The 16874-nt window shown below is 41.4% G+C and overlaps 2 protein-coding genes across 5 annotated transcripts in view; one reads left to right on the forward strand and one right to left on the reverse strand.

The window, feature by feature from the left end:
- Window positions 1–14946, reverse strand: part of LOC134757521 (uncharacterized) — a 45558-nt gene extending 30612 nt beyond the window's left edge. For both annotated transcript variants that reach the window (XR_010131598.1, XM_063700361.1), the window contains exon 1: window positions 14806–14946. Coding sequence is in view for 1 of the 2 variants with exons in the window: in XM_063700361.1 (XP_063556431.1) it covers window positions 14806–14853 (48 nt within the window). In the remaining variant the exon portion in view is untranslated. The remainder of the gene's footprint in view (window positions 1–14805) is intronic.
- The window catches only part of CDH13 (cadherin 13), a 1164256-nt gene that overhangs the window by 1125689 nt on the left and 21693 nt on the right, over window positions 1–16874 (forward strand). The gene's annotated exons all lie outside the window — the stretch shown is intronic.

The raw sequence follows: 16874 nt of genomic DNA on the forward strand, positions 1-16874 counted from the left end.
ATGACAAAGCCCCTTCTCTGCTAAAAAATACAAAAATTAGCTGGGTATGGTGGTGCACGCCTGTAATCCTAGCTGCACTCTGTCTCAAAAAAAAGAAAGAAAAAGAAAAGAAGAAAATCTTAAGTAGCCCAGTGCTTATGGGAAAAAAAAAGTTCTTGAAAACCTTTCCAAAAAGAAAACTACAGATCCAGATGCCTTTACTACACGTTTCCAAATATTTAAGAAAGAAAAACAATTTTATACAAAACCTTCCAGAAACAGAAATAGAAGAAATACTTAATCCCTCTTTTTATGAGACAAGGTTTTGTCCAAAACCTGACAAGATCTTACAAGAAATTAAAATTGCAGACCAAGCTCACTCATGAGCATAAATTTTTAAATTCTTAACAAAAATATTAATGAATCCCACAAAAATGATATGATCATCTCAAGAGTTGCATTTGAAAAAATTTCATGTTGATTTCTGATTTTTTTAAAATAATGTTTAGCAAACTAGGAAACTTTTTTAGTCTAGTTTTAAAAAAAAATAACAGAAGGAGCTGCTGCTACAGCAAACATCTTCCTCAATGGTGAAATAGTAAAAACTTTTTTGGGACCTCAGTCCCAGCGAGAGCGAGAAGGCAAACAAAAGAAATACTAGGCTTAGGAATTAAAAGAAAGAAATCTCTTTATTCACAAGTGATATGCCTAAAATAATCTAAAAGAATTTTCAGAGAATCTATTACTGATTTTAGTAAAGGTCATCAGATATAAGATCAGTATACAAAATTAATTCTTTTATATACCCCAGCAGTAAGCAAATGGAAAATAAAATTCTAAAAGATACTGTTTGCAATATCATCAAAAACACCAAATAGCAAGGTATAAATTTAAAGAAAGATATGCAAGTCCTCTACGATGGAAACTACAAATGACTGCCTAAGATAATTTTTTTCTCCCTATTTAAGCCCACATTAACAGAGAGATATACCATGTTCATGGATTGGAAGGCTCAATGGTATTGAAATGACAATTGTTTTCAAACTGACCTGAGGGATTCAATGCAATACCATGAAAAGTCCCAATCCCAGCATGGGGATGGGGGCAGAAATTGATATGCTGATTATAAAATTTACATGGAAATACAAGGAGTGAAAAATAGCCAAGGCAATCTTGAAGAATAAGTTGTAGAACTTACACTACCATACATATATCCACACCTATTAGAAAACTATAGTAATTGAAACCATGGTATTTGCACAAAGATGGGAACAAGCTGACCAATGCAATAGAATAGAGAATTCAGGAAGAATTCCACACATACCCAGTTTCTGATTCTAACAAGGAAAACACAACACAGCAGTGCAGGTGAGAAAGCATGGTCTTTCAATAAATAAGGCCAAGTTGATTGAATAAACATATTTTTTAAAATGCGTCCTGACCCCTCTCTTAAACCATATACAATAATTAATTCTAGATATATTACAGATCAAAATATAGAAGGAAAAAATACATATTTTAGAGAAAAACATATGAGAACATATATGTCCTTTGTGTAAGCAAAGCTTTTCGTAATTAGGATACAAAAGTACTAACCACAAAAGAAAAAAAAAGATAGATTACATTAAAATTAAGAGCTTTGATTCTTCAAATGACACAGTTAAGAAAATAAAAAGGTAACCTACAGAGTAGAAGATATTTATAATACAAAGAAATGCTACAGGCCTGGTACAGTGGCTCATGCCTATAATCCCAGCACCTTGGGAAGCCAAGGTGGGCAGATCACTTGAGCCAAGGAGTTTGAGACCAGTGTGAGTAATAAAGCAAGACCTCATCTTTACAAAAAATAAAAAAAATTATCCAAGTGGTGTGGCTCACACCGGTGGTCCCAGCTACACAGGAGGCTGAGGCAGGACGATCACTTGAGCCCAGGAGTTCAAGGCTGCAGTGAGCCATGATCACACCACTGCACTCCAGCATGGAGGACAGAGTGAGATCCTGTCTCAAAACCAATAAAAAAAAAAAAAAAAGAAAGAAAGAAATCCTATAATCTGTAAGCAAAAGACACAACCCAAAGAAGAATAAATAAGAGACTTAAACAAATACTTCACAGCAGAAAATACACAAATCCTAACAAATGTATGAAAAGATGCTCAACTTAATTAAATAAAGATGTATACATTAAATTATACAAATATAAATTAAAACACAAATTAATCAAGGAAATACAATGAAGTGCAATACAGCAGCATACCTATAAAATGGCTGAAATGAAAAGATGAAAAATACCCACTGCTGGCAATGATGTGAAATAATTGGAACTCTCCTACACAGCTGGTAGAAGTGTAAACTGGTACAGCCACGTTGGAAACATAGTATCAACTAAAGCTGAACATACACATGCCCTATGTTCCAGGAATTACATGCCTAGGTATTATCTATCCAACAGAAATGTGTTCCCCAAAACACGAGTGCTAGAATATCCACTATTCATAAGAGCCCAAAGTTGGAAATTATCCAGATGCCCAGCAAAAGTTGAACAATAAATTGTGATACATTCACAAAATGGAGTCTGTACAATAATAATGAGTGAATGAACTGCAACTATTCACAACATCATGGGTGAATCTCACAAACATAGTGTGCAGCAAAAGAAGGCTGAAACAAGAACACACATGCTAAATAACTGCATTTATATAAAGCTCAAACCCAGGCGAAATTAATCCTAGCCAGCAGATCACCTTGTGGATGGGTTTCTTGATCTGGTAGTACTAGACTACATGGGTGTGTTCAGATTGTGAAAATTCTTCAAACTGTGTATTTGATACATGAAGATTTCTATGTTTCAATAAGAACCTAACAAAAAATGCATGGCTGCAGAGAGAGAGCACGTACCTAGTCCTGTAACCATTCACATATTCTCAAGTACCTTCTGAGCATTTAGACAGACTCTCAGCATCTTATTCCAAGGAAGGGCAATCCCTGTCTGCTGAAGGGCCAATTCTGCCAGGAAAGGTGAGTGATAAGAGTTCTACATAAGGAACAAAGCAAAGCAAATCATGTTCCCTGCAGTCCCTACCATGCTTTGCAAAGGGCAGAAGTGACACCATCATAACTTGCAACACACAGCTCAACATACTCAGTTTAGAACAATTTTAAGATGGTAGCAAAAGATAACTTTCCTTTAAATACCCCTTAGAGGATACAAACTGTCAGATCAGAATGGAGTGATATCAAAAGAGCAGGACTGAAAACCTGATCTGAGGTTAACAGAAATAAAGAGCCCTTTGGACCTATTTGCTTGGGGCCCCAGAGCTAGTCTAGATAATTTCTAGAATCGTGCTTCATAATAATATTGATAATGCCTAGGTTGCAGATGACTTGAGGAGGAAAAGACATGTTGTAACCAACAGAATATTCAAGGTACTTTCTTTAAACTTAAAAGAAAATCCTTGGCTAAATTAGATTTCACTGAGTTCAGTTGAGCAAAGAACAATTGGTGAATTGGGCAACCTCTCAAGCCAAAGTAGGCTGAGAGAGACTCCAGCGCAGGCATGTAGTGGAAGAAGATTTATGGACAGAAAAAGGAAAGTGACGTACAGAAAATGGAAATGAGGCACAAAAACAGCTGGATTGGTTACACTCGGCATTTGCCTTATTTGAACGCTATTTGAACAGTTGGCCCTTTGATTGGCTCAAACTCAGAGACTGGCACGAGAGTAGGTGACAGTCTGTTTACACCCCCATTCAGGTTATAGTTCACTATGTACAGAGAAACCTTTACGCGGAACTTAGCATATTTAAGAAGGCAGCTTTAGGTTAACTTGATTTTACAAACTGTTATCAATAATTTTAATGCACTATAACCAGCAAAGTGGCTCACGCCTGTAATCCCAGCACTTTGGGAGGCTGAGGCAGGTGGATCACTTAAGGTCAGTAGTTCGAGACCAGCCTGGCCAACATGGTGAAACCCCATCTCTACTAAAAATACAAAAATTAGCCAGGCGTGGTTGTGCATGCCTGTAGTCCCAGCTACTCAGGAGGCTGAGGCAGGAGAATTGCTTGACCCTGGGAGGCAGAGGTTGCAGTGAGCTAACGCCACTGCACTCCAGCCTGGGTGACAGAGCGAGACCCCATCTAAAAAATAAAATAAAAATAAAATAAGTAATTTTAATGAGCTGTAAATTACCTAAGAACATTGTTTCAATAAAACAGAAATGCTTTTGTTTTGCTACATCAAAACTGGCTGTGGCCAAATGACTTGATGAGTAAAGCCTTTAATCCTATAGATTAATAAGGTGTGACCTTTAATGCTGGCATTTTATCTTTAGAGATGAATATCGTCATTTGCCTTATATGGTCCAGATTTTCTGAAAGGTCAAAATAGTGCCTTCAGAGTACAGGCACTCTTTTATGGAAGACTTCAACGAACACAGAATTGCTGCCCTTTCTTAAGAAAGGAGAAAAAAATAATAACTGTTAAGGAAAAACCCAAGATGTAGAGAGAACATTCGGGAATGCAATAAAATGGAATCCCTTTGGGGATGTGCTGGCAGTGGAGCAAGGCAGTAGCAATTAGCACTGGCCGAATCCCAGTGTCAGTACCACTCCTGCCTACAGGTAATCACCAGAAAGGTCAAATGTTAGTCGCCCTGTCTTATGTGGGCTGAAAACTGTCACAGGTGATTTCTCGTAAGGGTTCTGGAATCCCACTGGGGACGGCCACAGGCAGGAAAGGCATCGTTGGCCGCTGCTTCTTGGCTCACTCACTCCACGCTCACTGCTCAGAATTCTCTGAGACTGGTCTTCCTGCCTCCTTCTTACTGGTAACCTAATCTTTCCCCCTCCTCTTGCTTGAAAATTGTGTAGGGTTCATTGTTCCATGATTGTTATTGAATGGGGCTCTTATGCTCTCACCGAAGACCTAAATGATGACTGCAAACAATGAAGACAAATATTTTGCTCCAGGAAGCCCAAATGCCCTCTCGTACTCTGCCAGGTTTAAAGAAAGAAGAAAACAAAAGGTGTCCCTGTTAGTTCCCCCTAAGGCTCAGGGCATATGAAATAGTTTGAACCTGGCAGCCCAAACCATCTCTATGGGGCCCGTATTAAGTCTTTATATGATTATCAAACGCGTCATGTTCCCCATCTATTTCCATTTAAAAGAACAGGGGAGTGATGGCTTTAAAACAAGCCAAATTACCACTAAATTCAGCAGCATGTTTTCATGACTTAGCAACTTATATAAAGTATGTTTGAGCCTGCCAGTGAAAAATGTGATGTGGGTTGCCAAGAAGACACACAGATATAGAACCAGGCATAACAGCTGTAAAATTAAAATGGAATAGACTAAGATAATGATTTTTCATAGGCTAAGATATATCATGTCCCAGCCTGTCTTCTCCTTCAGTCCTCTGTAAGATAGATGTTCCGATAATGCCAGCTGATTCAAAATTAAAATATTGTTCAAAATATGCTTAGATTGATTTTTTTAAAAAATTGTTATTCAGCCCCAGAGTGAGATGACTACTGAACTACTGAATTTATAGCCCCCAAACTGAGGGTGGGAGGGGCTCTGAACTGAACTTCAGAAAGATACCTCAGCCTGTGGTCTTTCTCTTTTCATAGCTCAACCAAGCTCTAGACTGCAGGGGGGTATAGTAAGATTATTTAGAGTGATTCTACTTAAAAGATGCTAGTTTGGATAAAATGAAGCCGTTAGTTATGATGGCAACCCAATCAAGCCAGTTTAACACCCCTTATCTCAGCTGTGATATTAATTGAGGAAGAAAAATAAATTGATGACCCAGCTATCATTCCTCCTTACTTCAAGCACTCGCAAAATATCAGTCATGTTGAAAATACTACCTACAGTTTGTCACTGACAAAATGGCCCAATAAAAGAACTCTTAAGATCTGGTAATAGTGAGCTGTGATCAGAGCCACTGGAGGGGCAGCACACTGGGTCCATTGAGATAATGGAACCTAGTGCCATCTACACCTCGGGATGAGTTCAGCTCCGCATCTTAGCTGTGCAACGATAGCCGAGAGACTTACACTCTCTCAGCCTCAATTTCCCCACCTGCAGAATGAAGATAATGCCATCTGCCTGCTGGGTTGTTAAAGGGTTGGAAATCATGAATGCACAATTCCCAGTACTCCTAAGCATATAAGAAATGTTTAAGTGAACTGACTTGAACTGAGTCATGGACTGATCTTCTAAGCATGTCATTACAGGATCATGAGTGCTGAGGCAAACTATGAAAAGGCACTTATGACCACCGTGGTGGTGATCTGAGCATTTTTCTAGGGAATGGATGGGCCATGGAGCCCCCCACTTGGACAAGGATGCTAAATCCAATTAGCCAGAAAAGGTGTCCTTGGACATTGGCATCAGTTCATGGAGCTTGTCTCTGGCTGAATGGGCAGGTGGAAGCCTGACAGCAGGACATTTCTACATTGATCAGGCAAATCAACCATCTTAAACAGAACATTTTCATTCCTTTTTTATGCGAAAGAAACTGATTTTGACATTAAAATACGGTCAGTGATGCCCATCTCAACCAGTTCATCCTGCCAAAGTGCCTCTTAGCTGGTCCCCCACTGGAGTCCCCCTTCCCCAGCTTGATATTGGCATTGCCATCTACCCAGTCCTCAAGCAAGACCCATTCCTCTGTGAGGCTCCCACCCCCTCAGCCTGCTCAGCCTCCTGAAGTCAGCCCTTTACTCTTGCATCCTGCCTGCCTTCCCTGAGGCCCTTGCCACGGCTGCTCAGCCTCCTGAAGTCAGCCCTTTACTCTTGCATCCTGCCTGCCTTCCCTGAAGCCCTCGCAATGGCCTCCATGACAGTCCTGGCCTCCTCACTCAAGTCCACTCCTGCCTGTGTGTCTGCATCCTCTGCTTTGTATCAAAGCCATTCTTCTGCTTTAAAGTCTTTGAACTTCTCACAAAATAGCCACACCACTTCCTCCCCCTACAACAACCTTCATCCTCTCTACAAGGTATTCTCATTTCTAGCACACTCAAATGCCATCTCTTCATGAAGCCTTCTGATCTATCCCCAGGCAGCTAATTATCCCAAGCCACAAGCATTTTATTATCACCTCTCTTCCTGCGCTTGTAACACCATCCCACATCTGCTTACATATCTGTTCCTGCCATAGCATTAGCGTTTCAAGAGCAGGCACCTGTACCATAGACATTAGCACATTTCCATCCAGGCAGAGGGTAGAGTCCCAGTAAATGGTTATTGACTGAATGAATAAAATGAAACTGTCATGTTTAAACATGGCCTCAAAATAAATTATTTCCCTTTTTTTCTTTTCTCTAAAGTCAGTGAAATGGAAACAAAAACCAAAAAGTTGAATTTTTGTACAACAGTTTAGTTTTATATTATTGTCTCTTCTAAAATAATTTTTCAGCCCAAATTATGTGGGTAATTGCATCAGTTCTACATCAAGTATAGTATACATGGAAACCTGGCATTATATTATTGCAAACTTATTTTCCACCAGATTTTTTGTTGGCTTACTATTAACATTTTTCTATATATATACACACACACACACAAAGAGAGAGAGAGAGAGAGAGAGAGATTTCTGAGATGAAATTGGCAAGATCTCCATTAGCAAAGCAATAAAACTGATTTTAAGTTTAAAAACAATGAGATTCTCAGCTTATAGAGCACTCAATAAAAATGATTTGTAAAATACTGGTGCTGAAAAACCATATTAAAGAGAACACAAAGGATAAAATAAAACAAAGGATAACCTTAGAAGACTCCTGGTTCACTTACAGCTTTTTTTTTTTTTCTATTTTTATTTTAAACAGGAGGTACACGTGCGGGTTTGTTACCTGGCTCACTCTCAGTTTTAAAGCAAAGGTGAAGGTACATTTAGAGTCCTGTTCAGATGACATAAGAGACCTGGCACGTATTTGCTCACAGCTGCTTATTGAAGGTTCAACAGATGCACAGCTACCTAGAGGGAATTTGGGGCCATAGATTGTACCGCTCTTGTGTCCATGCTCAAGATTGCTCATTAGCTCACATCTAAATAGTGGCTCCTCTCAGATGGGCCCATCTTCCTGATTATCCTCCCAGAATGTGGGCCTCAGGCTTCCCTGGGACACTAGCCAAGGTCCCTCTCTATGTCCCTGGTATGGGCACCCTGTTCTGAGTCCCAGTTCTGCAGACCTCTGCCCCACCACACACTGTTTTCTCCCCAAGGGTTAGATAAGGAAGGATTTGAATTTAGACAGAGCCACTACTCTCAAAATAGAAGCAAACTTATGGAAATACAAACATATATGATTACATTTACAGGAAGAGCCATACATATTTGTTTTTTAAATCAAAATATAGGTTGGCACAAAAATAATTGTAGTTTTTGCCATTGCAAGTAATGGCAAAAAACCACAATTACTTGTGCATCAACCTAAGAATTCAAACATATGCTGAGCACTTATTATATGGGCTTCCTGTTTTCCCTGTTCTCTCTCTGTCTTCCTACATTTCATTGTTCACACAGACAACCTCACTTTGCACACTGTTTCCAAATAAAACCACTTGTACTCATAACTCCCAAGGTAAGACATATGCTGCATGCCTCTGGGCCTACCTCTGGGAAGATTTGGGACAAGTGGCTGGAAAAGTCTACTACTTTCTAAGACTTCTCAGAGCTAACTTCTGAAAGTTTGTGTTGAGATCCTAACATTCTGTGCCTATGAAACCAACCCATCTGATATGGTTTGGCTGTGTCCCCACCCAAAATCTCATCTTAATTGTAATCCCCACATGTCAAGGGCAGGACCAGGTGGAGGTAATTGAATCATGGGGGCAGTTTCCTTCATGCTGTTCTCATGATAATGAGTGAGTCTCACAAGAACTGACTGTTTTATAAGCATCTGGCATTCCCCTGCTTGCACTCACTCTGTCCTGCCACCCTGTGAAGAAGATGCCTGCTTCTCCTTGTCTTCTGCCATGATTGTAAGTTTCCTGAGGCCTCCCCGGCAATTTGGAACCGTGAGTCAATTAAACCCCTTTCCCTTATAAATTACCCAGTCTCGGGCAGTTCTTTATAGCAGCATGAGAATGGACTCATATACCATCTCACTGTGGCAAGACCAGGGATCCTATTCTTCTAATGGGACCGTCTTGGGAGAGGCATTTGGAGTCTTGTCTTACTAGTCTAGAAATTTTGTAACATGTATATCTAGTCCTTTGTGTTCTGAAGTGGACAGCAGCTGATGAGGTTTGGCTGTGTCCCCACCCAAATCTCACCTTGAATGGTAATAATCCCCAAGTGTCGAGGGTGGGGCCAGCTGGAGTAATGGAATCATGCGGGCAGTTTTCCCCGTACTGTTCTTATGGTAGTGAATAAGTCTCACGAGATCTGATAGTTATATAAACGGGAGTTCTCCTGCATGAGCTCCCTTGCTTGCTGCCATGTAAGTTGTGACTTTGCTTCTCATTCTCCTTATGAATGATTATGTGGAACTGTGAGTCAATTAAACCTCTTTCCTTTACAAATTAGCCAGTCTTGGGTATATCTTTATTAGCAGTATGAGGATAGACTAATACAGAAACATTATTCATAATAGACAAAAAGTGGAAACAACTCAAATGTCCATCAGCTGGTGAGTAGATAAACAACATGGTCTATCCATACAATGGATTATTATTCAGCCATAAAAAAGAATGAAGTACTAATACACACTGCAACATGTACAACCCTCAAAAACATTATGCTAAGTGAAAGAATCCAGACCCAAAAAACTACCTGCTATATGACTCCATTTATATTAAATCTTCAAAATAGGCGAATCTGTAGAGACAGAAAATTGATCAGTAGTTGCCAGGGGCTGGGAATGGGCATGAAGAGTTAGTACAAATTGGCCCAAGGTTTATTTCTGGGGGTGATGAATTGTTCTAAAAGTAGGTAGTGGTGGTGGTCGCACAACTCTGTAAATGTACTAAAAATTAAATGTCGCAAAAATAAAGAGTAAGAAAAAAGTAAAGTAGAATTAGAAAAAAATATTTTTAATCCCTGCATAATTCTGAGTTTAACATGTTCATGGTTATTGTAAAGAAAATTAAAAATAGATAAATGTATTATTTTAATGTTAATTACCTAGAGAAATAATCACCACTTACATTTTTATATATGTCTTTCTAATTTTTCTCTAATCATATGTAGATTTTTAAATTAGGATCACACTATGTTTTTAGTTATGTCTATTAATGACAAGATATAAAGCACTTATATATATAGCTACTGAACAACAGAACCTGTCAAAAAAACTCAGTGTTTTTTAGCTAAGTGGAAATCCTGTTTGGTCAAGGTTTTCCATGAAATAAAATCCCTGAAATTTAAATAGACAAAAAAACACACACACAAATTGTAATCGCAATAGGTTTGTTAACCAATGCACACAGCAAATCAATATGCCATGACACCGGGTTGCAGCAGAGAAACAGGTTTAATCATAGTGTTAATGGAAAGGGGTCATGATCCAGACCCCAAGAGAGGGTTCTTGGATCTCATGCAAGAAAGAATTCAGGGCTAGTCCACAGAGTCAAGTGAAAGCAAGTTTATTAGGAAAGTAAAGGAATAAAAGAATGGCTACGACATCGAGCAGCCCCAAGGGCTGCTGGTTGCCCATGTTTATGGTTTTTTCTTGATGATATGCTAAACAAAGGGTGAATTATTCATGCCTCCCCTTTTTAGACCATATAGGGTAACTTCCTGATGTTGCCATGGCATTTGTAAACTGTCATGGTGCTAGTTGGAGTGTAGCAATGAGGATGACCAGAGGTCACTCTCATCGCCGTCTTGGTCTTGGTGGGTTTTAGCTGTCTTCTTTATTGCAACCTGTTTTATCAGCAAGGTCTTTATAACCTATATCTTGTGCTGACCTCCTATCTCATCCTGTGACTTAGAATGCCTTAACCATCTGGGAATGCAGCCCAGTAGGTGTCATCCTCATTTTACCCAGCTCCTATTCAAGATGGAGTTGCTCTGGTTCAAACGCCTTGGCCACAGGGTCACAGAACGAGAAGATGGGAGGGAACCTCAAAGCCATTTCCCCAAGGAAGTTGAGGCTTGGGTTTTTGAGGGCTTTGGAGTGGGCAGAAGTGTGGAGCTCAAGAGTACAGGGTGAAGTCATAGGAAGGGGAGAGGAAGCAGCTGTGTTCTCATGCTGATCCTGTTCCCCTGTGGGAGACTTCCAACTGGTTGCTGGAATTCTGGGGAGGTGTGTCTGAAAAACATCTTAAGTGTCTATAGGAACAATGGGGATGCAAATCAATTCTTAAACAGTCTTCTGGCCTTAATGTCAGAGATCCTATCTAGGGGAACAGTGGGGATGCAAATGTCAGCATCTAGTGCTACTGTACCTGAGGAGCTGGTTAGCCACTCACTGCAGCAGAGTCCAGTTAACAAGATCCAGGCCTGGTACAAGAAAAGTGAATTTATTTTTGAAGCTAGCTTGGAAAGACACAAAGTGTCTTGCTTTAAGTGTGCTGCTTCATCTTTGGAGCAAAAAGCAGACATGTTTATAAGGTTAAAGGGGAAGTGAGCAAGGGCAGGAAGTCCCCCTGCTAGCCTGGTGTCTTATCTACCAAACAGCTGAGTTGGCATACAGTTGAGTTGGTGCCTTCCTGGGCAGAAATAAATTGTAAAAGTGGCCAAGTGGGCATGTTTTCACCATGTCCTCCTGAGGCCACCCCAGAAGTGGGAGTTCCGTGGAGATGTGCTTTGATCTGCAAATTGACTGTCAATTCTGGAGAAGAGATCATTGGGGCATGTAGATGACCTTGCCTTGTAGGGAATGTGTGGTGAGGGGGAGGTGAGAGGTTATTTTGCATTTCAAAAAGGGCTAGGTAGGAAGCAGGCTGAAAGGAGAAAGGAGAAGAGAAGAGAAAAAAGTAATTAAACCACCTCAGAAAAATCAGGGTACTTGGTTACGGTACATGACCTACTGCAACGAGGAACTGGGCCAGGGTGCAGCCTGATTAACGCTGAATTATAACTGTATTTGTACCCAGAACCTGGCAAGCAATTCCTGTCAACCCTGTGGGGATGGTTTCAAAACCTGACCCTGTTTCTCATTGCATCCACACCCACAGCGTCAAAGCTATGCCAGGAGAACCACGTGTGGCTCATGTTTCTTGGAGGAGTCCTGGTTCAGTTCTACAGGCTTCCCACACAAAGCAATATACTGTTGGCCATGTAGGTAAGAAAAGCACAGGAGACTGTTTTTTACCCTTTCTACCAGTGTTTAGTACCAACCACAAGCACCAAAATACTCAAACTTCGAGCTCTGTGGCTCTGGCTGTTATGGACGGGGAAGTGCTTTACAATTGCCAGGCATTCCATTCACTTTATAGAATAGCCAGAAAGCTCCAGGGATGGGGATGCCCTGCCATGGGGCCACAGCTCTCAAACAGGTGACATGCTTGTGACTGGAAAGAGGTCCCGATCCAGACTCCAAGAGAGAGTTCTTAGATCTCACGCAAGAAACAATTCAGTGCGAGTCCATTAAGTGAAAGCAAGTATGTTAGGAAAGTAAAGGAATAAAAGAATGGCTACTCCATAGACAGAGCAGCCCCAAAGGCTGCTGGTTGCCCATTTTTGAGGTTATTTATTGATGATATGCTAAACAAGGGGTGGATTATTCATGCCTCCCCTTTTCAGATCATAGAGAGTAACCTCCTGATGTTGCCATGGCATTTGTAAACTGTCATGGTGCTGGTGGGAGTGCAGTAGTGAGGACCACGAGAGGTCACCCTTGTCACCATGTTGATTGTGGTGGGTTTTGGCCAGCTTCTGCACTGCAACCTGTTTTATCAGAAAGGTCTTTATGGCCTGTATCTTATGCAGACCTCCTATCTCATCCTGTGACTTAGAATGCCTTAACCACCTGGGAAGGCAGCCCAGTAGATCTCAGCCTCATTTTACCCAGCACCTATTCAAGATGGAGTTGCTCTGATTTAAATGCCTCTGACACACTAATGTTAGAGCACCTTGGACACGTTCCTTAATCTGAGTTTCTAGTTTTCTCTTCTAGAAAATGAGAAAAAACTAGAATGTAGACCCCCATGTCCTCAAAGCAACAACCTGCCTGGTTTGCTTGGACTTTTCCTAGACTGTATGATAACAGGTGCTCAATTCCTCTATGTAAATCTTCACCTTTTATTAATCATATTACCCTGCTTCTCTTAGAAAATGCACAATTCTGCCCTCCCTACACCAAGATCACAAAAGGCTAAGTATAAATCACTAGCCAACCAGACCAAGAGTAAGCCAGGCAGGCCAGGTGGCCAACTTGGCCATGTCATAGGCAGTTATCACTGCTCAACTTGAAGAAACACAAGGTTAATTATTGGAGTTTGAAATCCAGCAGTGGAATCCATGTGGTCCTATCGTGGTCATATAATGTGCTGAGGCTCTTACAAGTTGTCAGTGCTGAGTGGGAATGACAAAGCCAGAAACAAGGGCAAGCAGAGGTTGAATGCCAGGAAGACCGTGGCAGGGTGCCAAGTCCATGAAGCAAAAGCACCGCCATGGTCTAAAACGCATAGTCCTCTAGAGCAACAGAGCCAGTAACTCAGATCCAAAGGAAAGAAAATGATAACCTTTTCCCCCTCAAGACTTGCCATTGTATGGCAGCAGGAGGGCTGCTTGCAAAATAAATAACCCACCAACATTTGAAGGTTGGCGATCTCTCAGTCAAGAGTGACAGGCTGTCACTGAAAATGGGTTGGAAGGAAAACTGTCATTCCTACTAAGCAATTTTAAATAGGCTTTGTTTCCAGATATCTGTGCCTACAAGTCCTCATTTCCTCATTTGGAAATGGGATTTGATATGATTGTATTAGGAGGTAAAATTAAAAATATCTCCTTACATCCCATTCACACTGCTGCATGATGGAATTGCCAACCTTGTAACCAAAACACATGTCTTTCTAATAAGAAGTCAATGACACAAGAGAAAAGAGATTCCTGCAGCTAAGGTTTGCTCCTGGTATTTTCCCCATGATATCACCCAACACAATGTACACTTTGTGGGTGGAGAAGGATGGGGGATGACTTTTTAGCTTGTATACTTATTTCAGAACCTTAAATGAGATGCCTATTAAATGATCCATGTACACAAATAGACTCAATATTAAGAAAAGAAGTAGTATAAGACTGAAAGACATGCTTAAGAGAAAGGAGGGAGCCATACTTCAGGAATGGAGAAATGAAGAAAAATCTATACTGGCTAAAGTCAGGTTAGCTAGGAGGGAACATATGAGGTAGGCCCAAGTCTTATGCTCCTAGAAGCCAGGACAGAGGCAGTAGGCTGGAAAGGACCAGTGGCCATCTTGGAAATGTGTGCTCCACTTGAAGCCATTTGGATAAAAAACAAGAATTCTTAGAACACTGGACATCCCAGAAACACAATAAATTAGCAGACCAAATGCCAGTCTGCAACTGCTGGTTAAAAAGAAAAATCCAGTTACTTATAGCACTGAATATAGGTCAGCAGAAACTCCCGGCATCAAAGAAACTCTTACCATAAAGACTTAGTGTATGTTTTTACCAAACGCTTCACAGGGCCTTGTGGATCAATCACGGATTCAATTTTGTTCTACAAATTAAAATCAAGCCATGTTTAAAGCAATCTCATTAAATCGCTTGCCAACGGGTGCACATAGTACCACACTCCTGGTGTGACATGACCATTCTTATCATTCATTTTTGGAACCCTCCTTTCATGGATACACCACCCCTCACCTCACTTCCCTGCTTCTGCCTTACCTGTGCTTTCCCTGTGGCTTACCTGGATTATCACAACCAGATCCCCTGAAGTTTTCAGCCTTGCCAACATCTGAACATGTCAAAGAAAAATGGGCAGGACAGAGTCTGAAAGGCAAAGCCTTTATTCAAGGCTACAATAAGGGAGAGAGATTGAACTAACTCTGCTGAAACAAACAATGGGAGGATTTTTAAGAGCTGGGATGAGCTAATGGAAAAGTACTGGAGGATGTTTGTGGGGAGGTTGGTCCACGTGATTAGGCATCTGTGTTTGCTAATGGGTGTTTACTGGAGTTAGGCTCCAACCCTTCCACACAGACTGAGAGACAGAGACACTATTCCTTTCCATGATTACATTTCAAAGAGATGCCAGGTCCTTGAGAAAGGTTGCAAAACTAGCAACAGGTTGGAAGATCTACATCTCACAGGGACAGAGAAAGAATTTACAACTGCAAGTTTCTAAAGTAAATGCTTCAAGAAAAGAGAAGTCAAGGCCTATATTAGTCCATTCTCACACTACTATATAGCTACTACTCAAGACTGGGTAATGTATAAAGGAAAGAGGTTTAATTGGCTCATAGTTCCACATGGCTGGGGAGGCCTCAGGAAACTTACAATCATGGTGGAAGGCAAATGGGAAGCAAGGACCTTCTTCACATGGCGTCAGGAGAGAGAAGTGCTAGCAGGTCAAATGCCAGACACTTACAAAACGATCAGATCTCATGAGAACTCACTCACTATCACGAGAACAGCATGGGGGAAACCACCCCCATGATCCAATCGTCTCCCTCCCTCAATATGTGGGGATTACAATTGGAGATGAGATTTGGGTGGAGTCACAAAGCCAAACCATATCAGGGCTCTAGAGTCTGAAAGAAGCCCATCTAAAGAGTAGTCCAGCACAGGGGAAGGTTATGGCCCTCTTGGTCAAGCCTATCTATCCTTAGGAGGTAAGGAAGTTCTTCTAGCCTTGCCTCAAACCCAGGGTGAGCATTAGTATATGGTGATTCTCCTGGTGGCTGAGTCACAGGCTCCAACACTGTTCCCCAGTCATGAGGCTCTAAACCACTACCCCACAGAGGCCCATTTCTATAATAAGGTCCTACTCCCAAGCTTCCTCCTTTCTCTCCATCCTTATCCCTCCCCCTTCCCTGCCTGGCATGGTCTTGTAGCTGGAAGACGAGGCCTCAGCTCTGGGGTCTCATTTCTGTTTCACGAACCTCCATCAGCACAGACTGTCCCCATGTGGAGCCCAGCCCCCTGCTGTTATCTCTGAAAAAGATCTACTCAACTCTATGATCATTTTTGGCTATTGAGCTATTCGTCCTACAGAAATAGTAACTGCTATTTTACTGTGCATGGCCGGTGATACCAGCAAGCCTAGGACATTGGTCCCAGCCCCCATCCTGCCTATTGTCCTACTACAGGGACAACTATGACTATGCTAGCTGGAACTGATGATTCCTTGGGTACCCAGCCTGACTATGACACAGGCTGTCATAGTCATTTCCAGCAAGCAAAATAGGAACAGGAAGCTAAGACTCTCAAATACATTTAGAATGACCTAGTCAAATGCCATTTCTTTTTTTTTTTTTTCTTTGAGACAGAGTCTTGCTCTGCTGCCCAGGCTGGAGTGCAGTGGCGCAGTCTCAGCTCACTGCAACCTCTGCCTCTTGGGTTCAAGCGATTCTCCTGCCTCAGCCTCCAGAGTAGCTGGGATTACAGGCATGTGCCATCATGCCCAGCTAATTTTTTGTATTTTTAGTAGAGACAGGGTTTCGCCATGTTGGCCAGGCCAGTCTCAAACTCCTGACCTCAAGTGATCTGCCCGCTTCAGCCTCCCAGAGTGCTGGGATTACAGACCTGAGCCACCACACCCGGCCTACCATTTATTTGTGAAAAAAAAAAAAAAAATTCCACTTATATGGGTTCCCCAGAGTCGTCAGATTCATAGAAACAAGGAGTGGAATGGTGGCTGCCAGGGGCCAGGGGAAGGGGAATGGGGAGTTGGTGTTTAATGGGTCAGAGTTTCAGTTTTGCATGGTGAGAAAGTTCTGGAGATGAATGGTGGTGATGTTCCCACAACAATTTGAA

Source organism: Gorilla gorilla, chromosome 18 (genome assembly GCF_029281585.2).
Source record: "Gorilla gorilla gorilla isolate KB3781 chromosome 18, NHGRI_mGorGor1-v2.1_pri, whole genome shotgun sequence".
NCBI lineage: Eukaryota > Metazoa > Chordata > Mammalia > Primates > Hominidae > Gorilla > Gorilla gorilla.